General features: G+C 63.7%; 2 protein-coding genes across 2 annotated transcripts; one reads left to right on the forward strand and one right to left on the reverse strand.

Annotated features, from left to right (window-relative positions):
* Positions 1-6,851: 6,851 nt before the first annotated feature.
* SLC2A6 (solute carrier family 2 member 6) lies at positions 6,852-14,419 on the forward strand. Its single transcript, XM_080820684.1, has 10 exons — positions 6,852-6,999; positions 7,539-7,701; positions 8,886-9,092; positions 9,697-9,796; positions 10,315-10,526; positions 10,931-11,083; positions 11,720-11,828; positions 12,217-12,402; positions 12,576-12,721; positions 13,351-14,419. Exons 1-10 carry the CDS (start codon positions 6,908-6,910, stop codon positions 13,504-13,506), a joined length of 1,524 nt encoding a protein of 507 aa, XP_080676810.1. The 5' UTR covers positions 6,852-6,907; the 3' UTR covers positions 13,507-14,419.
* Positions 14,420-14,491: 72 nt separating this feature from the next.
* Positions 14,492-24,718, reverse strand: CACFD1 (calcium channel flower domain containing 1). The gene is made up of 5 exons (XM_080820482.1): positions 24,529-24,718; positions 21,407-21,479; positions 19,808-19,933; positions 17,143-17,250; positions 14,492-16,700 (listed from the first exon to the last, which is right to left on the reverse strand). Exons 1-5 carry the CDS (start codon positions 24,647-24,649, stop codon positions 16,610-16,612), a joined length of 519 nt encoding a protein of 172 aa, XP_080676608.1. The 5' UTR covers positions 24,650-24,718; the 3' UTR covers positions 14,492-16,609.
* Between the last annotated feature and the right edge of the window lie 26 nt (positions 24,719-24,744).

Consider the following 24,744-nt stretch of genomic DNA (forward strand, 5'->3'; position numbering starts at 1 on the left):
AGCGACGGCCGTAAATGAACAGCCTCGCTCGCCCAGCCCTCCCCCAGCTCACCAGGCACCCAAAGCTCTACCCTGGCTGTGGGGAGGGGGTGCTGGTCCAAGCGCAGACCCCAAGTCCCCTCTCCCCGCCCTGCCCTCGGGTCTCCCACTGGAACATTTTTCAAATACTCGAGACCATCAGCAAAACTAGATTCAAAATTCAGTCTTACTTTTGGCAGCGAGTCCCCGCGGCAGCCCGGGGGCCAAAGATAAACAGGAGGGACATGGGGGGGATCAGCCCCCGTGACCACACCCGCCTCCTCTCCCGCCGGGCTGGTCCGCCCAAGGAGGGCTGACAGCAGACCCAGGATGCTGGGCGTCTGGCTCGGGGCTCCCCGGCATTCGTCCACGCACACCTCCCCAGGCTCCCCACATACAGAAGAGGAGAGGGAGGCTCGCGGTGGGGCGTGGCTCTCGCGGCTCGCACAGCAGGGACTGACCTCCGGTTCTCTGGCTACCGTGCCAGGACCCAGGAGCAGGAGAAGCAGGGGTCACAGCCGTACCCTGAGGAGGGGCTGACAGCCAGGGGAGGAGGCGCCTCACCTTGGCCTTTCCCTGTTCCCTATCATGCCCGAAGCGGGACACACCTGATGGTGGAGGTTGGCTGAAACCCCAGAAGGTGCCCAATTATGTCCCCTAGGGGACGTCCAGCCGGGCCTTTGCTGGGGCTCTGCTGGGGCCTGGCCTTCACGACTGGCTCCCTGAGTTACCGAGAAGGATGCTGTGTCCTCTGTGCAACCGCCATCGGTGTGCAGCTCTGTCCCTCTCTCGGCTGAGGGAGGGAGGCTTCTGCCCACCCTGGGACCCCCAGCCCTGACCGGCCACTCTGTCCTCACCTTGTGGAGGGCAGGAGGCAGGAGGCCGGTCCGACCACCGCCCTGTTCTCTGTGACCTGGGCCCACCGACCCCAACATGGAGCTGGGCCAGCCTGCCTTGGGTGGGACGCTGAACCTGTGCAACCCTTCCTGGATGCTCCCAGCTACGCCTCTGAGTCAGAACTGGCTCACGGGGCCCCCTGGCTGCAAGGACGGGGGGACCTGCATGTTCAGCGAAGCACACGGTCTATGCAAACAAAAGTGGGGGCCCGTCTAGGAAGGGGCTGGAAAATCAGAGGTGACCGCGCTGCCTCCACCGGCCCCGCGGGCTGTCGAGGGAAGGAGGCTCTGGCTGCGGGACTCTCCCAAGGACACTCAGCCTGGCCTTGCAGACCCCCAGCAACCCACGGCCGGCCAGGGAGCGAGGACGCCCGTTTCACTCCGTGTGCACACTCCTATAGGAGGCCACGAGGAGCAAACACGTGAGCACACACGTGCACACATGCACACGCCTGTGTACACTTGTATACACACACGCGTACACACGTTACACAAATATTCACACGTGCACGCGAATGCTTACGCTCATGCACATGCAAGCCGCCTGCCCTTGGCCACTCTGGGCCAGACAGCTCAGGAGCAGCCTGCCAGACCCCCCACCCCCGGCCTTGTCCAGCCCAGTCCCCGGGCCCAGCCTGTCACCCTTCGCAATGTCCCACCCATCCAAAGCCCACACATTCCTGACCTGGGCATCTGGCTGCCCCTGCAGGAAACCCCCCCACGGGGAACGACGGTGTTTATAAAGCAGGTCAATACTTTCCCCGCAGGCGTGGGTCCTTCCATGTGAGTGGCGCGCGGGGCCTGTGCAGGCCTCGGGCCGGGGCCGTGGGACCCACGCAGCAAGGACAGGAGCACTGGTCGCATATGCAAACAGAGACTGTCCGCCTCAGGTGCTCCTCCGCCCTGGGCCAGTGGGCAAGGCCCAGAGGGGCTTCTCTCTCCGCCCTGCTCCCCAGAAGATGCTTCCCAGCTCACTAAACCTTCCGGGCACCCAGGGACTGGACGCCACCTCCGGGGGGGAGTGGGGAGGGGACTGCCTGACATCTGTGGCCGTGATCTCACACTTGGAGGGAAGGAGCCAAGGATTTCGCTCTGGTTCTGCAGCCTCTGAGAGGGTGGGAGGAGGGAGGTGGGGAGGAGGGGTGGGGAGGAGGGGCGGGGGCAGACGGAGTCTGCAGCTCCCCAGCACCACAGCCTGGACACACACGTGAGCACTTTGACTTCAGGACGCTGGGGGAGCAGGAGAAAGAGACCCCCTCTCCTTCCTTCAATCCTTCCTTCCTCCTGTATGGTGCGTGGCTGGGGCGCACCCCAGAGGCCTTCCCTGCCCCGAGGGAGGGACAGCCAGGCGGCAGGAGGAGGAGGAGAGCACAGAGCCACCCTGCACGCTCTGGGGGCCCCACTCGCCCCCCCCATATCTGGCACATGGTGTCTCGGTAAGCTTTGTTCTTTGAGGACCCCTGGTCCCAACCCGAACGTCCCATCCTCAGAAATGCATGTCTTCCTTTGTCAGGCCCGGGACAGGGCCCTTGTGGGGCAGGAGGACCCCCAGGACCCCGGGCTTGACCCTGGGTTTGACTGTCACCACCCCCCGCCACCCCACCTCCCCACTCCACCCCCTTCCTGATGCTTTTTTTTTTTTTTTTGGTAAAATTGTCGAGCAGAAATAAACAGAGAGAGACAGCACATGGTAAAAGAATTTTTAAGTAACAAGACTTGTGCTTATCCACAATCTCAAATGTTTCCACTTTAAAAAACAAAACACCTGTTCCTCCTCGGCTGGGACGAACCCAAGGGGCTCGCAGGGCAGATGATGCTATTCTTACTTCAGCCACCAGGTGGCGGTCAAGACCAGTGCATCCCGGCTCCAGCCGGCCTCCGGCTCCCTGGAGGGGGGCTTCCTCCAAGGGTCCCTGGTGGAGGAAGGGGCGCAGGCGAAAGGGGCAGTGTCCGCTGCAGAGGTGACCATAGACTGCCTACGCCCTGGTCAGCCTCACAACAGTGCACAGAAATAGGTACGATGCCTGAGGAAGCTGAGGCCCAGAATGGAGAAGGGCATGGTCTAGTGTCCCAGCCCCTCGGGGACAGAGCCTGGGCTGGAACTCTCATTTCCCGACTCACTCGGATTCATCCCGCAGATGCCCAGGGGTCACCTGGCTCTCTTCGCAGCACCCAGGGTGGTCGTGCCACCACGAGGACCCCCACGGCGCGGCAAACCTGCCTGAGGGGGATTTGAGCTCCCCTTGCCTGAGCATTTGCAGCTGCCCGAGGCTCTGAGCCCACTCTCCGCGGCCATCGGGAGGCGTGAGGCTCCGCAGCGCCGGACAGCAGAGTCCAGGGCTCATCAGGGCTCCTTGGGAGCTTCCTGGGGTCCCCTGGGGGCTGCCATAGACAAAGGCCACAGGGTTTGGCCCAGGGTGTGGCCGGGAGGCCCGGCTGCCTCCCCACCCTCTTGCCTTCCAGCCGTCCACCCGCCAACCCTTGTCCCTGGGTCTGCTCCCATTAGGCCACTCCTGACTCATGCTCGGCCCAGCCGAGGGGCGCCCCATCCTCTGCCTGGGAAGCCGCGTTAGCAGGAGCCTCGAAGGGTCCCCTCCCACACCAGCCAAGCCGAGAGCAGGAGGAAGAGCAGGACCAGGGCGGCAGCCAGGGTCACGGAGGGCACCCGGTCTGAGTCCTCGGGACCAGGGATGGCATCGCCAAGGGCATGGTGGAGGGCAGCAGCGATGCCAGACAGCTGGGCGTCAGAGACCTTCTCCCCTGGGGACTCTGGCCGGCCCATCTGTGGGAAGGAGGACATGAGGGAGTCTCTCCCATCCCTCCCCCTTGGGAGGCCCTCCAGGCATAGTAGGACCCAGGGTCAGGAGGTTCCCCAGAGGTGACCTTGGCCAGTGATTCCCCAAGACTCCATTTTCTCTTCTGTAACACTGGGGTGCAGAAGGGAACCAGCAAGGATAGGGACCGGATGAGATGGCAGGGGTTGGGGCTTGGCATTTCCTCCTGCCCGCTTACCTTCCCTCTTGAGATGACTGGGGCCGGAGAGTCAGGCTCAGTGCCACAGCCCCCCTCTGAGACCTTTGTCCTCGTACCAGGGGGTCCGGAATGCAGTTCGGCCAGTTCCTTGGGCACGTGGAAGCTGGCGGACTGGTCTGGAGGGACCGCTGTCGAGCTGCAGGAAGAGCTCCATCAAGGACCGCGCGCTGCCCTGTGCCCGGACGGCAGCCCGGGCGGGGACACCAGGTTCCACCCATCCTGCGGCTCAGGGAAGGCAGGGTTCTCAAGAAGTCCCAGAGGTTGGCAGCGGTGGTCCCGGTCCCCAGGCTCCTCCTCTGTACGGGCCAGACTGGGTACCAGGTCCTCTGCTAACCAAGCCCGGGATGGAGATGGTGCAGGAGCCTGGGGGGCCGGGGGTAGTCTGTGCCCAGCCCCTGCCCAACCCTGGCAGCTCTGTGGGAATTTACCTTCTGACCAGGGTGGTCTCCCACGCACGGAGCTGCCGCGTTCCCCAGGGCAGGCCCAGACCAGTAGCAGCTTGAGCCAGATCACCTAGGGGCCCTTCCTGTCAAGAACCCACCCTGCTGGGGCGCCTGGGGGGCTCAGTGGGTGAAGCCTCTGCCTTCGGCTCAGGTCATGATCTCAGGGTCCTGGGACCGAGCCCCGCATCGGGCTCTCTGCTCCGCGGGGAACCTGCTTCTCCCTCTCTCTCTCTGCCTGCCTCTCTGCCTACTTGTGATCTCTGTCTGTCAAATAAATAAATAAAATCTTAAAAAAAAAAAAAAAAAAAAGAAGAACCCACCCTGCTTGGGGCCTCCCCCGGGGAGGGATTGGAGCTTGAGGGCGGGGAAACGTGGGACCCAGCCCCCGCTGTGGGTGTGTCCAGGCCAGAGATGGGAAGCAGAGCCAGGTGCCCAGACTCCCAGACCACTGCTTTCCTCTGCTTCTGAGCCCAGACTTCACGGGGAGAGAAGCTAATGGAGAGGGGAGGGCTCTGAATTCAGATCGACCAGGGGCCTCCTGGCACGGCTGTGTTCATCTGCCGGGCCAGGCACCGGATGGGCAGGGAAGAGGAGGAGAACCCCACGCTGCTCCAGAACCTGGGTCCCCAAGGAGCCCATCTGGGATCGACCCAGGTGTCGGGAGAGAAAGCCCAAGCCACCCAATGCGGGGGGGGGGGGCAGAGTGTAGGAGGCGGTGCTTAAAAGAGGCCTGAAGACTGGACAAACGTCATTGTGGAAGGAAATCATCCTTTAAGGACAAAGATGATCACTGATTTTAAAAGCAAACGCGTGAGATCGCCTTAATGCCCATGAAGGCGATTGCTGAGCAAACCACGTTACATATCAATGGATAAAACATGGTGACGCGTCTTGTTCTGGGTCAGCAAGAGGAGGCACCACTTATTGGCTCTGCCTGGATCCAAAGCCCAGGTCCTTTACAGCAGGAAAACGCTGAAATGTGCTGTAAGTGGTCTCACAGTAGTGCACACACACATACAATGGAAAAATACACAGAACAGACCCACGTGGCAAGGACGCCCAGAGCACCTGGTGGGTGATGGAAGTGGCTTTCCCAAGCCTTTCTCCATCGTTCTACTAGTTGTATTTTGGTAGCAAAAGGGAATTACAGGATACCTTTTAAAAACAATTTACTGGGGGCACCTGGGTGGCTCAGGCTGGGCGACCCACTCTTGACTTTGGCTCCGGTCTGATCTCAGGGTTGTGGGACCGAGTCCTGGACTCAGCGCGGCGTCTGCTTGGGAGTCTCCCTCTGCTTCTGTCCCACCCTTGCTCCCGCACCGTTTTGCTCTTTTTCTCTCTCAAATAAACACAATCTTTTTTAAAATTAAAAAATATTTTTAAAAAAGATTTACTGTTTTAATAGCTGAAATTTGGAAATAACCCAAATGCTCAACAACAGAGGATCCGTTAAGAAAACCCACCCGTGACCCATCCCTGCAAGAACAGGGTGTGAGCCAGCCAGTCTCTAGGAAAGTCCCCGGGGAGGGCGGGCGCTCGCGCACCGGGTTACTGTTCCAGGGTGAGCCTCCAGGAAACGTTCGGTTTCCACTTTTCTTATATTTTAATTTTATCTTATTGCCGGGATGAGTCTCAACAAGGCCAACTTATTTCTGCAACCAAACAGGACCAGAAATGGGGAAAATACAAATCTGTGCCACTGGGACCACCGCCACACCCCAGCCCTCACCCCGCAGGGCCAGGGCCCTGACGCGGGATGCGGGATGCTGCCACACGCACTCCTCAGCCTGATTTCGCCTCACCCCTGGAGGGGAGGGGGCAGGGCCAGCGGGGACTGGGGCATCCGATGTAGCAGGGAGGGAGTCCAGAAGGCAGAGCTCATGGCCTTCCGTCGGAGGGAGACACGTGTTCTCCGTGTGACCTTGGGGAGTCGCTTGGCCTCTCCGGCCCTGTTTCCTCCAGTCTGCAGGGGCTGGGCCTGGGGTGGGCCGCCGTCCGAGGCCGAGCGCTGGTATCCCCCGCTGGACCCAGGCACGGGCTGGGCAGACGTGAGCCCGCAGGGGGTTCCCATCTGAAGGGCCAGCCCAGGGTCTCCCGCGGCAGAGGCGCAGGTCACGCCCGTGTAAAGCCTGGCCCCGCCCCGTGGTCCGCGCCTCAAGAAAGCCCCGCGGAGCAGGCGCCCTGCCCGTCCCCGTCCCAGAAGCCCGCGCCCCCGGCAAGCCTGCCCGCGCCCCGGGAAAGCCCCGCCGAGCCCCGCACGCCGCCCGCCCCCCGCCCCCCGCCCCCGCCCCCGCCCCGGCGCCGCGCCCGCATCCGAGCATCCGCACGGCTCGCGGCGGCCCCATTGGTCGGCGCCGGCGCCGCAGGGCCGCCTCGCAGCCAATCGCGGCCGAGGGGCGGAGCTCCAGCCCCGCCGGATGCTCGGAGCCGCGGCCCCCCGGAGCGTCTCCCGACCCGAGCCGCCCTGCAGCGTCCGGCCCCGCGGCGGCCGCACGGACCCTGCGAGCGGGGGCGGCCATGCAGGAGCCGCTGCTGGGGGCCGAGGGCCCGGACTATGACACCTTCCCTGAGAAGTCGTCCCCGTCGCCGGGGGAGAGGACGCGGGGCGGGTGAGAGGCGCGGGGCACGGGGGCTGCGGGCGGGGGCCGGCTTCGGCGCGGGGCCTCCCCTGACCTTCCGCCGCTGTCCCGCGAGGGCCCGTCTGCCCCCCGCCCCGGACACCCGAGTCCTGTGTACGGAGCCGCTCGCCCCCCGGCGCAGGCCCAGCCCCGACCGGCGCAGAGGGGGAGGGAAGCCCCGAGAGGGCAAGGGGCGCGCCTGCCTAAGGTCACGGCGCGCTGCGGGGAGGGGGCTGCGGGGGCTGCGGGGGCTGCGGGGGCTGCGGGGGCTGCGGGGGCGAGGTCCTCGCGGGAGAGCGGCGCTCCTTCGCCCGAGTCTCGGCCTCGGGGCGGGGGCCCTCGGGGGCCGCCCTGGGGATTCTCCCAGCGAGCGGACACTCACGCTCCAGGAGCCCTCGGCCGAGCCCGGGGTCCGTGCGACCGTCCGGGGCTGAACCGGCAGCCCCTGGGCCCAGGACCCCGCAGCCTTTCGGTCGCGGGGGGAGGAGGAACTCCAAGACCTCATCGCGCTGCCCGCCCCCACCCACCAGGGCCCCACAGAACAGGAGGGTGTTCCTGGCCACCTTTGCCGCGGTGCTGGGCAATCTCAGCTTCGGGTACGCCCTGGTCTACACGTCCCCTGTCATCCCGGCCCTGGAGCACTCCTTGGACCCGGACCTGATCCTGACCAAAACCCAGGCGTCCTGGTTTGGGGTAAGAGCCATGTTCGGAGCTGGAGACGGGCAGGGCAGGGTGAGTGGGGACCCACTAAGCTCGGGTCCCCCTGTAGGGCCCTGATCTTCCCCCTCCCCCATCCTCGCCAGGTTGTAGGAGGGGCAGTGGGTGAGAGGCCAGAGGATTGCTCTGAAACAGAAGGAGGAAGTAGTCGCTAAGAAGGGTGGGAAGGAGACAGTGGAGAGATGGCCTTCCGGGTCTCCCCCTGCCCCAGAGCCCCCCACACCCACACCCCTGCCTGGCTGCCACAGCAAAGCAGGTACCTCCCTGGATGATGGGAGGCAGGGGCATCAGATGCCAAGGGGAAGAGGCACCGGCTGGGGCAAGGAGGGCCCCAGGACTGCGTGTGGGCAGGTGGGAGGGAAGAGCAGAGGCCCTGAGAGTCCCGGGATGCTGGAATGACCGTCTCTGTAGCCTCCGATTTACAGTCACAGCAGAGCAGCCAAGAGGATACCTAGTGTGTGCTGAGCACTCGGTGTGTGGCAGGAGTGCGCTGCTGGGCACCGTCCATGAGAGTGGGTTGACTCCAGGGCCAACCCTATGAGGGAGCTCTTCCTGGTGTCCCCATAAAGAAACTGAGGCTCGGGTAGGCTGAGCAACGTACCCAAGTCAGTGGCTGGATCCTACTCACTACACTGTACAAGGAATCCAAGAACCCCCAAATCTGAAGATGCCAGGGGCTTCAGATCACAGAATTCTCCCATCTGCCATGATAGTATTAGACATTTAAATGTTTCGCTGAGGGGTGCCTGGGTGGCTCAGTGGGTTAAGCCTCTGCCTTCGGCTCAGGTCATGATCTCAGGATCCTGGGATCGAGCCCCGCATCGGGCTCTCTGCTCAGCAGGGAGCCTGCTTCCTCCTCTCTGCCTGCCTCTCTGCCTGCTTGTGATCTCTCTCTCTGTCAAATTAAAAAAAAAAAAAAAAATCTTAAATGTTTGGCTGAGCTGAACCACGGTGGACAAGTGGCCCCACATACTCCCCAGAACAGGACTTCCCATGGTAGCATCGCTAACAAATGGTTGTGCAGTGATGCTTGCACACCTATGGGGACGGGAGGCTCACTACCTCACGATCAAGCTGGAAAGGCAGTTGCCCCTAAGCTCTGATGGGGGCTCGGAGTGTTGGATGCCCACACATGTCTGCCCTGCACCCCTCTCCTACAGTCTGTATTCACCTTGGGTGCAGCGGCTGGAGGCCTCAGCGCCATGGTCCTCAACGACCTCCTGGGCCGGAAGCTCAGCATCATGTTCTCAGCTGTGCCATCAGCGGCTGGCTACGCGCTCATGGCAGGTGCCCACGGCTTCTGGATGCTGCTGCTGGGGAGGACGCTGACGGGCTTTGCTGGGGGGCTCACAGCCGCCTGCATCCCGGTAAGGCCAGGACGGCCCCCCCCGTCCTCTCGCCGCCTCAGCACTCTGCTGAGCACAGCGGCTGCAGCCTCCCTGCCACCCCCCAGCCCTGACGCCCCTGGGCAGTGCGGATATGTTTGCCAGGAAACCTCATCTTCCCTGCAGCAGGACAGCTAATCTGTCCCCACAGCCCCAGCCGACCTCGCGCTGGACCCCTTCAAGTTCCTACCCCATTTCCCGATACTCAGGCACATTGCTCAACTGAAGAAAATCTGCGTTGAGCAACGGGGGAAGGGGAAGTCTCTCCCTTCCTAGGACTCCTCCCACAGCTGCACACACACCCTGTCAGGGGCCAGGCCAGCAGGGGGCTGGGGATGCCCGGGAGGAGCTGAGTCTGGGGGCCCGTGGGCCTCCCACATCCCCATCACCAGCTACCCATTTCAGAGGTGAGCTTTCGCCCACCGGACCATTAGGGAAATGGCCTGAGTCACAGTCAGGACAAGAGCCCCACCAGAAGCCCCCACTTGGCACTTCCCAAGGTTCACGGGGGCCACCTCTCCCATCCTAGCCAGGCCCGGGAGCCTGATCTCACCAAAGGCGTGCGGTGGGCCCACGTGTCTTGCAGGTGTACGTGTCTGAGATCGCTACCCCAGGTGTTCGTGGGGCTCTGGGGGCCACACCCCAGCTCATGGCAGTGTTCGGATCTCTGTTCCTCTATGCCCTTGGCAAGTATCATCCAAAAGAGCACTGAGCACCTCCTGTGTGCAGGCGGGGGGTGACCGGGTTGGTGAACACACCCCAAACCAAGCCCCGTGCTGGGGGATGAGATACTGGCTTAGCCACCCCTGTGCTGTGTCCCTCCAGGCAATGCCCAGCCTCTCTCTGGGCACGGGGGAGGTCCATATAGAAAAGAGATCAGAGCCCATCTGTTTGAGATGGGGTGGGGGTTTAGGATAGAAACCTGGGGCCTTGCTTGCTAAGGCTGCCCCTCTATTACCCTGCCATGGCCTTTGAGACCCTCCAAGGACCACCTTCTATGTGCTGGGCCCTGTGCTAGGGGCCAAGCAGTCCCTGGGGCCCTCCCGATCTAGATCACAAAGGCCTGGGGCAGGCAAGGTAGGCTTCCTGTGGGAGGCGGCCCCGGGGCTGGCTCTTGAGAACAGATGGGGTTGCTGGGAGGCCTCAGCAGGAGGGGACTCTGTCCGGCCTGGACCGCAGCCCCTCACCCTGTCCTCACCCCCAGGCCTCCTGCTGCCGTGGCGCTGGCTGGCCGTGGCGGGGGAAGGGCCCGTGCTCGTCATGGTTCTGCTGCTCAGCTTCATGCCCAACTCCCCTCGCTTCCTGCTCTCACGGGGCAGGGACGCGGAGGCGCTGCGGGCGCTGGCCTGGCTCCGCGGGACCGACACGGACATCCGCTGGGAGTTCGAGCAGATCCAGGACAACGTCCGCAGACAGGTGTGGGAGGGTGGGCCTCGGCCAGCCCCGAGGCCTCTCTGAGCCTCGGCTGCTGCTTCCGGGGAAACAGGGATGAGAGCAGCTCCCCCTGCAAGCACTGTGGGGGAGGGGAGAGACTGTGGTTCCTGACCCAGAGCCCGTGCTCCCTGCTGCTCACGCCCGGGCACGCAGAGATCCTGGCATGCACAAGTCTGCCTCGTCCCACCCGCTCATCCAAGAGCCTGGGGTTCGGGCGGGGGTCCCCCGGCCTGTGCGTGGCCTGGACTGCCTCTGGGCACAGGGTCTTTCCTGGGGGAAGGAAGGAGGGAGTCTCCCACCCAGCCCTATGCAGCCCAAGGCAGGGTGGTGCCTGCTGGAGGGGCTGGCCCAGCGCCCCCACCCCAGTGGCAGCTTTCTGTTTCTAGAGCACCCATATGTCGTGGGCCGAGGCCCGGAGCCCCCACATGTACCGACCCATCGTCATCGCCTTGCTCATGCGCTTCCTGCAACAGCTGATGGGTATCACGCCCATCCTGGTCTACCTGCAGCCCATCTTCGAAAGCACCGCCGTCCTGCTGGTGAGAGCCCGGCCCCGGCACCCGGGAGGCCGTCCCCTACTGCCGCGGGTCCGGGGTGCATGCACTGGGCCGAGCCTGCCAGGGTCTCCTGGCCAGGTTTGTGCCACACCCCCATTCTCAGAATAATGTTTGTAAGTCAACTTACATGTCTTAAAATACCTGGCCTTCCAAAGGGACCTGTGTCTAAAAGTGCTGAGCTCTGGGGGGTCACGGACCCCAGCTTCAGAGCATCTGCCGCTGGCCAAGGGAAGTCCCTTCCCTCTAGACCTCAGCTTCCGCCTCTGTAGAAGGGAGATAACAGGGTGTGCCTGCCTCAGCCGGTCCTGGGCTCCGAGGGAGAGCAGATTGAGAGATCAGTGACAGTGCAGTCCCACGGTCATCGTGGCGCTGGGATTCCATGCCGGCCCCGGCCTCAGCGGTGGGCCTGGCAGCCGGGTCCTGGCCAAGGAGCCCTGCAGCTCAGGCCGGGTGACCAGAGGAAGTGCCTGGCACGTGGTGTGTGCTCAGCAGCTCAGTGCTCCACGGGAGCTGTGGCCTTGGCCTGGGACCTGAGTCCCCTGCGGCCCCTTGTTGGGGGATGGGGGGATGGGAGCAGCAGGCCGGAGCCCCTCGGTGCCAGTGGCTTCCTCCCTGCAGCCCCCAAAGGACGATGCGGCCATTGTGGGGGCCGTGAGGCTCTTCTCCGTGCTGATCGCCGCCCTCACCATGGACCTGGCTGGCCGCAAGGTTCTGCTGTTTGTCTCGGGTGAGCTCCTGCGTCCTCCTCCCGCAGCTCCTGGTCGTTGGCTGGCCCAGGCAGGGGCACTGTGGCTGGGAGCTCCGGGGATGGGGGAGTGGGGTTGTCACACCTGCCCTGCGGGTCCTGCCCCTGCCAGCGCCCAGCACGGGGCCCAGCACACACCAGCTGCCCCAGGAAGGTCTGCAGGGCTCGGGGGAGCGAACAGTGGCTATGACCCGAGCTTGGACACGGGCAGGCGGAGCTCACTGCTCTACAGGAAGCGTCCGGTCAAGGCCATGGCGGCGGCCTGGATGAGAACTGGCCCACCCAGGGTGCACAGTGCTGAGGGGCTCTGCAGAGGAAGCACCCGGCTCAGAGGGTCCTGGCCCCCTGAGGGCCACCTGTCTGTCCACAGCCACCATCATGTTTGCGGCCAACCTGACGCTTGGGCTGTATGTCCACTTCGGTCCAAAGCCTCTGACTCCCAACAGCACCGTGGGCCTCGAGAGCATGCCCTTGGGGGGCACAGAGCAGCCCCTGGCCACCCCGTCCAGTTACCTCACCCTCGTGCCCCTGGTGGCCACCATGCTGTTCATCACCGGTAGGTACCCCGAGACTCCGCGGGTCCAGGGCCCAGGATGGCCAGCCAGGCCTCCCCCTGCCTTGGTGCGCCGGTGGGAGGGGCTTGCTGGGGCGTGGGCCGGGCGCTGGGGTGGGGGGCGGGTCTCGGCAGTTCAGCGCAGGCGGCAGAGGCCCCTGATCCTCTGTGGACAGGCTACGCCATGGGCTGGGGGCCCATCACTTGGCTCCTCATGTCGGAGATCCTGCCGCTGCAAGCCCGCGGCGTGGCCTCGGGGCTCTGCGTCCTGGTCAGCTGGCTCACCGCCTTCGCCCTCACCAAGTCCTTCCTGCTGGTGGTGGTGAGTACTGGGGTGGGGCTTCCCGGCCAAGTCCTCTGGGTGTCCCGCGGGTCCTCCTGGGCCAGGACGAGCGAGCCCAGAGGGCCTTATGTCTGGGGGGCAGTTTGGGTCTCCCGGCAGGGTCCCCGCTGGCTGACCCACATCCTCCCCACTGCTGGTTCAAACCCCCAGCAGGCCCTGAAGCCAACCAGAATCTCATGCCCAGCGCCCGGAAGGGACAATCCGACCGGGGCGGCTGGGGCTGGGGCGGCCCCTGGTGTAGCCCGTGGGACAGGGCAGGGGTGGGGAGCCCATGGAGTGTGCACTGTGCCCGCGGAGAGGTGCGGGTGGGCTTGGGGCCAGGCGGGACGACCTGTGTGGTGGCTGCAGAAATGCAGGCCCTTGCTCCCCGCCAGGCTGGGGGGCCAGGCCTCCTGCAGGTGGGAGGGAGGTGGGAGCCTGAGCCCAGGCTGAGGCCAGAGCTCTGGGCAGGGCGGGCCACGCTAAAGCATTTGCATCTGAACGGGAGGCGGCGAGGAGCCTCGCAAGGGCCCTGAGCAGGGGAATAAGGGGGAGGCCCCCAAAGCCGGCCACCAGTAGGAGGGCCCCGGGAGCCCCCGTGTGACCAGGCATCCTCTCCGCGCCCCCAGAACGCCTTTGGCCTCCACGTGCCTTTCTTCTTCTTTGCCGCCGTCTGCTTGGCCAGCCTGGTGTTCACCGGCTGCTGCGTGCCTGAGACCAAGGGCCGGTCGCTGGAGCAGATTGAGTCCTTCTTCCGCACTGGGAGGAGGTCCTTCCTGCACTAGGTCAGGGGCCCCGCCACGGTGGGGGCAAACCACTGGGCGTCTGCGCTGGCCACGAGCCTGCACGCCAAGCCGGGGAGGCAGCAGCCACCCGCCGTCAGACGGAACACAGGAGGACCGGATGGAAGCTCGGCAGGCCCCCGCCGTGCATGTTCCGGCTCCGGGCCGCAGCTCCCCTGCCCGGCCCGGGCCCCAGCTCCGGCAGCCGGCTGCCTGCACGCCCATCGGCCGAGACCCACTGGCAGGGGAGGCGGCCGCAGGCCACAGGGCAGCCCACAGCCCAGGGACCGGGACAAGGCCCTGCTGGGTGACACGGGGCCAGGCTCCTTACTGCAGAGGATGCGGCCACGGAGGGCTGTAACAAGGACAGAGACGTGGGCCAGGAGACCGTGGAGGGCTCCACACAGGGACACCGCCGTTTTGTTCTGATCTGCTTAGTCATCATGGAGCAACTTGATGCTGGCGAGGAAGAAAGATCTGTGTTCTAAAGCTTGTGGGTGCTACAGGGAACATTCTGGACTCCCACAGGCCAGGGCTCAAGACCCAGCACAGACACTTCCTCCTGCCCCTACCCAATCTCTGGAAATGGGGCTTAAGGGCTCCCGTCCGCAAACTGTGTCCACCCTGTTTTTGTCACAGGCTCTTGGCCTTGGGAGTGACAGGATGGGGTCTCCTGCAGATGGGAGAGCCCAGCCAGCAGCCGGGTTCAGCTAGTCCCAAACCCTCAGCCACGGTCCCCAGGGCCTGCCGGTCCAAGCAAGGCCCCCTCTGTGGGCGCGGGACGGCTCTGTCCCACGGCTCCAGCCCTCCCCAGCTGTGTGACCTGGGCAAGCCGTGTTCCTCGGCTGAGAGGCTGTGAACAGGAGTGGGACGGCCAGCCACACGGAAGATCAATAAAATGGCAGTTACTCCCAGGGCCTGCAGTCCCAGCCGGCTTACTTACGGCCCCGGGGGGAGAAGGGAACAGGCAGCCCGCACAAGCGAGGGTACGGACCACACCAAGCTTTATTGCTCAAAACGCAAGCTAAACACTGCAAGAAAATGAGGACCCCAAGATAACAGAGTCCAGACCCATGGAGGCGGGAACAGAACGGGGCGGCCCGGCCCCTTCCGCCACCCAGACGGACGTTCCTTGTGAGGCAGCACCCCGCACTGAGGGGTGGGGGCACTGCTTCGCCCCGCTTGCTGGGAACCCCGGGCACTTGACGGGTCCATCCCTGCTGATGACTCGGGCTGGAGGGTCTGCGCCTGCCTCTAGAGCCCATCTGACCTGATGGGGTAGAGGTGCAGCCTTCCTGGACACAGCCAGCCTCTCCCTCTGCAGAAGGAAGCCCCCGCCAGCAAGGCCCCTGCAGCGGGCTCAGGAGGGCTGGGCAGAAGGGACCCCCGCATCCCACTGCCTCGGTAAGAATGAGCCAAGAGGGGCAGGCAGGGCCCTTGCTCCTCTTGGGAGGTAGACAGGTCTTGTAGCACACGCAGAGCACACGCACACGCACACTCCCGCCCGCCTGCAGAGTATAGAACCCATAGCCCTTTGAACCCAGCGCTTGCTTGAGAAAGGTGGTCCCAGGGGACCCCTGAAGGCACGTGTCCCACCAGGCCGGCCAGCTGTCACGCCCTGGGGCTCAGCCTGGTGGGCTCTCTCGGAAGGCCGCTGGGGGCCGCTGCTGAGCAGAAGCCCGGTGACGTGTCCCTCCCGCTGTCCAATGCTGACAAGCACCCCCTGCCAGAGGGGAGCTGTCTCCGGGAAGCAAGGATTTGGACAGAGCCCGAGGGCTGCTTTCAACAAAGCAGGGCTGGGAGCTGGCACAGCCAGGGTCCTGGGAGAAGGAAGAGCAGAGCTAGGCCTTTTCCACATCAACCCATCTGTGCCCAGTGCCACCTGGGCTTGGCCAGGCCCCATCGGACAGGCCTAGCAGCCGGGGGCTGGTCCCTTGAGCGGAGCCGTCCATGGGCCGAGGCGGACACACGCAGGGGACACAGGAATGCTGGCATGGAGGGAGGCTGGGGGAGATGGCGCACAGCCCAGGCAGGGCCCCCTCCTCGCACCCTCCGCACGGGCCTTGCTCCCAGGTGGCCCGGGTACAGCTCATGGTGGTGGAGGCAGCTCTGGCCTCTGCCCAGCTCTCAAAGGCAAGAAGCTCCCCGAAGGCAGGGTCGGGGGGTAGGCCGGCAGCAATACTGGTGGGTTGAGCTTAGCCCTACTAACTGGGTTGGGCCACGGCTAACGTGGCAGGACCACACCAGAAAGATGGACAAACAGGCCCACAAGACAAAGGAGAGCCTGCCCTCCCCATTTCCTCAGCACCAGGGCCTTGCGGGTTGGAGGGAGAACCTGGGGGCCCGGGCCAGGACCCAGAAGTATGCTGGAATGCCTTGTGCAAGCTTCCGGGGAACTGGGGGAGGGAGCAGTCCCTAGCTGTCCAGCCACTGCCAAGGTGACTGTTCTGGATACTCAGGAAGCATCTCGGGAGTGCTGTGGGCTCCCACGGAGAACAGAGAGGCGGGGAGGGGCCTGGGCAGTGGTAGGAAGAGACCGTGGGCCACAGGGCACCGCTGTCCCAATGACAAGTAGACAGAGGGGGCCCAGGTGGCTCAGCCTACAAGATACTTTCTTGCCTGGAAAGCCAAGTGGAGGCTCACTCTGCCCAATGCCGGGGCCCAGGGTGACATGCCTCCCCGCACGGCACAGGCCCAGCATCTGTGGGGGAAGCCCCGCCCAAGCCTTCAGCAGGTCCTGGGGACTCCGCTGGCGGTGGGAGTCCAGAAATGCACACGGCAGCCTGTTTCCGGCTGAGCCAGGCCAGCTTCGAGGAGTGAGGCCAGGCAGGCCCCACCCTGCCTCCAGCCCTGTGGTCTGGGTCACCGTCAAGGCTGCCCGCTGTCACCGCCAGTCTTCCTGCTGCGGGCCGAGGCCCAGGGCCGGGAGACACCAAGCTAGAGGGAGGAGAAGACAGAAGAGGACTCCAGGTGCAGGGACAGGTGTAGAAGGGCTGGTGGGAGCCAAAGGCTCCTCTTCCAGGCTGTCCTTCAGGGCCAGCGCTCCAGGCCTCATCCCTGCAGGACGCGTCCGCACCGAACCAGAGGGGCGAGCACGGAGCTCACATTACAGCTCCCCCTCCAGGGTGTCCGTGAGCTTCTCCTCGTCCGCCTGCTGCTTCTGCTGCTGGATCCTGGCATAGGAGATCGCATCGCCCCTGGGGAGAGAACGAGTCAGCATCACAGAGCGGAATGACCCCAGGCACACAGCCCTCCCTGCCGCCACCAGATCCCTGGCCTGTGACCAAGGCACAAGCTGCAGGGACACGCTACTGGGCTCCGCTTTCCCCAGAGACCCTGCTGCTGGGAGGGCAGACATGCTCCCTCTAAGAGTGACACAGGCTCTCCCAAGCCACAGACCTGCCATCCCCACTGTCGGCTGAGGCTAGGCGCAGCCAGGCCACCGGAAGCCCATGAACCCTCCCGCTCTCGCTTCCTAGAGCTGAACACCCTGGGGACGCTGACGAGCGTCACTGACAACCTCTGTGCCTCAGTTTCCGCAAAGGGATAAGAGGGGCCCCGCGCGGACTGTCCTCCCCGAGACACTTCAGGAGGCGGGATGTCAAGATTCCTCCCGGGGGCCGGGAGAGGCACACGCACTTTTTGCCCAGAGCGGAGAGTCCATACAGCACCCCGGTGGCGAACGCGATGGCATTGCCCAGCAGCGTGGTCAGGGTCAGGCTGATGATGATGGGAATGATGGCCATCCTACGAGAAAGACAGAGGTCAAGGGGGTGCTCCTGCCCTGTGGCTGCCTCACCGCTTCCAGACCCCCTTCCCAGACACCAGGGCTGGGAAGGGTCCCTGGAAATCAGTCCCAACACAAGTTCACTGCCAGGCTTCGGAAAGCTCTTAGACACACGTGCACTTGTCTGCGAAATCCTGTGTACTTTCTGGGGAGAGGACGTAAAGCCTTCATCAGATCATTGAAAGGGTCTGTGGTACACAAAGGGCGAAACAGCACTGGGAGAGTCCGTCTCCCTGTCCAGAAAACAGGCCGACCAGAAAATCTCTGGTCAGTCCAGCCCCTAGCGGCTTTGCGACTCGGCAAGTTCCTGAACTCCTCCCGTGTCAAGGACATGATGCCTGGAACAGCGTCAGCACCAAACACACGGCAGCTGTCTGTACTGCGGTAAACCAGCCACATCCCCCAGGACGGAACCCAAAGCTGCAAGGGCACAAGGCATGGGGTTTCCTGGTTGCCAGGTTCCCAGCGGGAGCAGCCCCAGCAACGTCTGGTCCAGACCTCCGTCTGGCGCCACCTGGCGGCAGGTGTCCGCTCTGGCTCCAGTAGCCACGGGGCTGAGTCTAGGTGCTGGCTGGGATTCCCAAACCAGGGCGGCGGCCAAGGTTAGCCAGGCCAGGAAGACACCGTGCCTGGAGGGCCAGCTCTCTTCCTGGGCTCCCCTGGGCCAGGCTCTCTACCCAGAGGCCTCCCCTGCCCACGCGCACCCTGTACACAGAGAAGGTAAGACTGGGCCGCCCGCTGAATTCCACCTGACGCTCTTCAGGAGGGACAAGTGATGGTGAGGTTTTACCGTGGTCATAAAACCCCGAAGTAATAGAAGAAAAGGAGAAAATCCTTCGTCAAGACAAAGGCAAACAGGCTGGAAAAATAACTGCGAGGAATCTAACAAAGCACCGGGAAACCTTCCCTCTAGGAAACGTAGAACTTTCTAAGTAGAACCTAAAAGTAAACTAGACCATTTCCAAAAAAGAAAACGCAGTCAGCAAAAACGTCTGGAAAAACATCTCACCTCCCCGACCACAGACACAAACGTAAAATGGTGCCCAGCCCCAGGAGGCCGGAGAGGGCCAGAAACTCTGATCACCTCTTCGGGAAGCAAGGTCGTCACATACTGAAGCCTCTCCGGGGACTGTGACCTCTGACCTAGCAAGTGCACGCCCGCGATACATCCCGAGAAAAGCGTCACGGGAAGGGTTTTGGCGCGTTGCTGGCTGCCACGATTGGATCTGATTTGGACCCCGGTTTGCAAATTAAGAAAAGCATGACGTGCACAGTGCGGTAAGCACTCCCATCGTTAGAAGTAACATCATAAAGTCTTCCTGGTGATCCTGAAAATGTTTATATCATGATACAAAGTGAAAAAAAGCAGGACACAAGTTTACTTAGTACAGTTATGACCATGGCAGAAACAGGTTTAAAAAGCCACCTGCAGAGTAGCAGACCAAAGCTTACCAAAAGGTTCCAAGCAGTGGGGCTCTAATATTTTCCAAATCATTTTTAATGAACAGAGATTACTGTTCATATTTTTTAAATACTTTTCTTAAAAACAGAGACCAAGGCAAAGGACATGACGGCAGGCAGCACTGAGACCCCGCGCTCCTCTGTGGTGGAGACCAGGCGGGAAGGGCTCTAGCACAAATGAACGTATTGTCACAACCACTGGCCTCGGGGGCGCCTGGGGGCTCAGTCAGTTAGGCCTCTGCCTTCATGATCCCAGGGTCCTGGGATCGAGTCCCGAGTCAGGCTCTGTGCTCGGCGGGGAGCCTGCTTCTCCCTCTCCTGTCGCCCCTGCTTCTACATTCTCTCTCTCTCTCTTTCTCTCTCTGTCAAATAAGTAAATAAACTCTTTAAAAAGAACCACTGGCTTTCACAAGGGAAGAAACCTCCGGAATAAACACCTCCGCTTTTCTTTCAAAGATCATCTAAATCCGAGTAACTACTGCTGTTGCTCCCAGAAGCTGCTGAGGGCTTCCCATGCACCTGCACGGTTCTAGAAGCTTCTCTGTGGCAGGCACATCCTGGAATTAGTTCCGCCTCATGACTCAGGTGGACAGGGCTGCATACGGAATCTGGTGTTAGAAGGTGGAAAGTCAAAGGAAAGCGTGTGGGAAGTGACCGTTTCTGTCCTGCAACCCGCTTTCCCATCAGGGCACCCGATGGGCTGCCCACAAACACATCCTGTGAACCCACCAGAATCCAGTTAACAACTCCCAAACGATGGGCCAACATCCCAGGCACCGCTCGCTTCTCTGACACAGCAGGCCGCAGGGCGCCGGCTCCCACGTCTGCACCGCCGTGGTGGGCTCGCTCCCGCCTCGCTGGGGCGCACTTCACATCGGCCATGACCAGAGGGCTCTGCACGACGCTCTCCCGGCCCCCTCCTCCCCCACGGTACCCCCCACCGCGCGGGCCACCAGCCATCGCCTGCCCTTCAGGTCCTTGAGTTTGGGGAAACCATGTCGGGGCCCTGGGGGGCTCAAGGTCCGCGCTGCCCCGGCCCTCCCCGGGGCCCCTCACCCGCAGTAGAAGACAGCCTTCTGCCAGGAGCGCAGCCGGTGCACCTTCTCAGCCACCGTGTTCGCGAACTCAATGAACTGGCAGCAGAAGGGCGCCTCGCAGAGCAGCAGGATGAAGGCGTTCATGCTGGAGGGCAGGGAAAGGGGGGGCATGCTGACAGGCCCGAGGGGACGGGGGTCCCCGACACCCGGCACTGGAATGCCACTCTTCCCGTGCCCCCCACGTCCCCCTCTCGGGGCCTCTGCTGAGCCACTGCTCACACACCAGCCCCCCTCACCGAAGCCAGCACTCAGGAGGCAGGGTCCGGTCTTCCCTTCACCCTCTGTCCTCGAAGGAGACAGGACCCCCCGCGTCGCAGCGCCGCCATAAGCATACGGCGAGTGCCTCCACGCTTGGCCCTGGGCAGAGAGCCGGCCGCCACTCGGCTTCTAGCATCACCACCGCCGTCGCCCTCACAGCCATCAGCACAGAGAAAGCTGTCCCCAGCAAGGGCTTGTCCACCAAGGACGGCCAGGAGCGGGTCAGTCGGCCAGAGTCACGGAGCGCTGACCGCCGGCAAGCCCACCCAGGGCAGAGGAAGCCTGACAAGCCCTGCGGTGCACGGTTCTCTCCCCCTGCCCCCGCCGTCCTGTGCTCAGGCCGGGACGGCTAACCCGTGGGGACAGGCTGAGGTGTCTGCTCCGGTCTTCGAGTTCCCCGTGACTGGGGCACAGTCACAGACACCGGGCCCTCGTTACCTACCTTTGACAGAAACTCCAGCTGCGGGTGCCCCAAGAGCCCACCGGAGCCCAGAGCAGGGACTCTGCACAACCCACACCAGCCCTGTCCCCCCCGCCTGGCTCCTCCCCAGCCTCCCTCCAGCCCCGTCCTCCCAGCCCTTCCCCAGCCAGGCCAGCCGACCTCTGGACTCTGCCCACTGAAGCCTCGGGCCAGCGCCTCGACCCCCACATCCCCCATGCGTCTCTGGGTCCCACCCCAGCCAGCCTCCGTCCGCCCCGGCCTGAGTTTTCTGAGGGCAGGGCCCCATCCTGTCCACCTCCGTGCCCCTCCCCGCCAGGTCCCATCTGGGCACAGGCCACACTTGGGGCACAGCCACCTTTCACATGCACTGGGTGGCGCAGATGTGGCCAAAGCTGCACTGGCCAGTGTCACCCCTGCCTTCCCCTCCCCCGGGATGGAGCTACCCTGGCAGGAGGTGGGCAGAGAATTCATCTAGGGTGCTCTGACCGCCTGATTCCGCGCCTGCTCTAATCTGCCCTGTCCATGGCTTGACCACCCCGGCGCTGGGGCTCCTGATCCCAGCACCAGGCTCCAAACCCACAGGATGCCAAGCTTCCAACTAGACCAGCCCTGAGGACCCCCCGAGCTCCCAGAGGCCAGGCCCAGGGTAGTAGACACGGAGCCGGCAGAATCTGGCTCAGTGGACACTCAGGACACACTGGTGACCCCAGTCCTAAACCCAGTAAGTGCCTGGGTGGGTGTGCCCCTGGCCTGGCCCTAAAGAGAATCAGGAAAACAGAACGTGGCAGGGTATGAAGGAGGTGAAGACCTGCATAGCGACCAGAAACCCACACACCCCCAGTCCCACCGGCCACTCACATCATCCACACGCCGGCCGCGATGTTCAGAGGGCGGATGGTGACGCAGTTGAAGAGGCCCGAGATGGCGCAAGCTTGGAAGCGAGACAGGAGCGGGAATTAGCAGGGAGGAAGGGACAGAGCCTGCCGGAAGGACCCCCAGCAGACCCCTTCTGACACCCGACACTTGCTTCCCCCGACAGCACCTACAAGTCTCCCCTCTGCCACCCAAGACAAGTGAGACCAACGGAACGGCTGGGCGTCCGGTGAGGCTGCAGGCTCAGAGAGCGGAAGCAGCTGGCTCCAGGCCGCACAGCAAGGGTGCGGCTGGCTGGCTTGGAGGGCACCTCACCCTCTGTCCTGTCCATGGCTGGGAGGGCCTCTGAACCCCAGTCGTACCCGCACCCCCCACAAGGTACAGAGGATGAAGAGAGACTAGAGTCTGGAAGGCTCCGGCCAGGCAGGCGCCACCATGTGCTGGGTTGGCCACACAAGAAGCCCCCGGACGCAGGAAACGTGGCTTGGATTTTGGTTGCGACAAGGGCTGCCTCTGTCGGAACAGAAATCAGGATCAGGTAGACCTGGGAGACCATGCCAGCTGCGACCGGCACACCGGCTAAGGGTGTTCTCGTCCCGTTTTTAGGCCTGTTCTCTCTGGCACACAGGACGAGCCACAGCCCGCCCCATCCACCCCTGCAACACCAGGTCCTGATGCCCCAAATGTGGAGCCTGGCCCTGCGCTCCCGACTGCACCCACGGGGAGGGTGTGCCACACCCACTTCGGCCTCCGCACACACCGCACACAGCAGCTGCCTCTGGGCCCGCTTCTCCCGGAACTCCCGGAGCCAGCTAGGCACTTCCGGGGCCCTGGCTCCCAGCCAGGCACCTAGTCCGGGCCCTAGCTGGGGTGGGGCTGGAAGCTGGGCCCTGAGGCAGCAATTAGCAACCAGTTGATTAAACTTGCAGCAGAGACCGGGCACCTGATCCCCAGCTGGGCCTGGAATTCTCCTGTTGTTTTCCCTTGTGACCCTATGCAGGCTGCGGGCGGTGGAGAATCCGGAGGAAGTGAGCCCGAACTGCAGAGGGACTGCCCTGTGTGTCCCCAAGGTCTCCTGAAAGGACAGAGGCGCATTCTGCCTTCTAAAAAGGAGACATTCCCCTTGGACATAGCGCATAGGCTTTCAGGCAGCAAGGCCCCCCACCAGAGCCACGGACGGGAGTGCCCACAACACAGTACTGCTTCTGCCCGGCTCTCGGTTATGCCTGGGCTCCTCCGACAGCGGTCTACACCTGCGGCAGCCAGCACTTCCCCTCCAGCTCCAACCCTCCCCCCGCCGTCCTACCAACAGCCAGCCTTGGGGGAGAACCAGGTTTCAACCCAGACAGAAAGGCTCCAGCCAGGAGCCCTGTTAACAGTCAAGGCTGGAAGATGCTCCTGGAGTTGGCTAAGTGAGGGAGGCATCCTGTACCGTCCTCTTTCCTCCCAGCCTACAGCCTCTACAGGACTGTCGGGGACCCTGCATAAATGCCCCTCTGAGGCCAGGATGGCAACCCTGCCCTGAGGTGACCAGCCAGAAGCACAACCCTCATCTGAATTCCTGTTTCATCCCTGAGCCTTTTTTCTTAAGATTTTATTTTTAAGTAACGTCCACACCCAATGTGGGTCTTGAACTCACAAATCCAAGATCAAGAGCCGCACACGCCACCCACTGTGCGGGCCAGGCGCCCCTCATCCCTAAAACTCTTGCGTGCTTTGTGCTCTACCCAGGGGGCAGACTGTTTGGTATTTGCATAACGACCCCCTCCCCCCCCCCCACCAATCTTCAGGTGAAACTGACATTTCAAGGCAATGCCACTAGCTTCTCCTGGCACTTAATCTGTAGCCTCAACACCATGAAGTCCTGGGGCAGCCCAGGTACCCCACTTTGAGACCCAGAACTGCATGGGATACCACGGTGCAACCAGGGAGTCAGCAGGGCTGCTGCATCCAAGAGAGTGGGAAGGTGATGGCCCACGGGCCCCCCTCAGAACCTTTCTTTCTTCCCCACTGGCCTCCGGCACTCGCTGCGGGACCCCGCTCTGATCAGCGAGGAAAACAGCTAACCAAACTGGAGAGCATCTTACCTAGGGCCTGACTTCCAGCCACCAGTATCTCCTCCAGAGTCAGAAACATGCTTGCTCCCCCAGCAGTGATGGGGACTCAGACGTGGGTCCCCTGAGTCCCCTTACGGCCTCTGGATAAGGGCCTGCCCTGCCTGCGCGGTGCACTCCCACCCGGCACTCCTGAACCTCCCTCCAGCATCCACCCACCCTGCAGGGCTGTCGGGCTGGAAGGGGACCCTGAAAGGTGTTCCTACTGGCAGACTCGATCAGGATCTGCCCTGCCCCAGCCCGCGGTGCCAGGTGGGCACTGGTTCAAGCCCGGGGAAGGTGCCCGCTCCTCCAGCAATCCCCAAAGCGAGGCCCCCAGGCAGAGAAGAGGAGGGACCACGTTCAAACACTGGACGCACATCTGCGCTCGGAAGACCCGCCGCAGGATCTTTATTTCACCTCTGTAGCAGTCTGCCTTCCTGTGCGTCGGGGAGGGCGCTGGGGGGACGGGGGGGGGGCGGCTGAGGCCCAGCGGCCGCAGAGGGCACGCGCTGGCCTCCGGATGGACAGGGAGCACCCAGAGGAGAGGCCGCGTCCCCTCGGCTCACGGCCCGACCCTCCCTCGGGGACCCCTTGTGCCCTGGCACCACGCGCCCCACGTATCCACAACCCTCGCCCGAAGGGGAAGACCGCTGCCGCCCCACCCACGCCCAGGTCAACAGGTGAGGCTGCCTCCGGGCCGGGCTGGGCCGGCGCCCCGCGAGCCGCCCCTGGGAGGTCTCGGAAACCGCCCGCCGGGGCAGAGGCCGCGGGTCCTCGCGCTGCGACGCGGCGGGGGGCGGCGACTCGGCCGCGGGAGCGCACTGTCCCCCCTGAAACCTCGCCGGAGCCGCCCGGCCGCGGGCTGCCGGGCCGGTAACCATAGCAACCGCCCGGCGTCCTCCCCCCGCGCCCACCCAGCCCCTCCCCGCGGGGGCGCGCCAGAGGGGCGGGGCCGGACACGCATGCGCGGCGGGCGGCCGGGCCGGCCCCTCCCCCGGGCCGGGTACTCACAGACGGCCCCCAGCACCCCCGACAGGCGACACAGCCAGCGGTACCACCACGTCATGCCCTCGTCCTGCGCGGGCGGCGCGGAGCTGACGGCCGTCGCCGCCGCCCCGCCCGAGCCGCTCATGGTGCCGCCGTCTGGCGTCGCCCGCCGCCCTCACAAAGCGCTCCCGAGCCGGCCGCGTCGGCCCGGCGCGCTGCCTTGTGGGAGAGGCGGCCCCT

This window comes from Martes martes (assembly GCF_963455335.1).
Source record: "Martes martes genome assembly, chromosome: 12".
NCBI lineage: Eukaryota > Metazoa > Chordata > Mammalia > Carnivora > Mustelidae > Martes > Martes martes.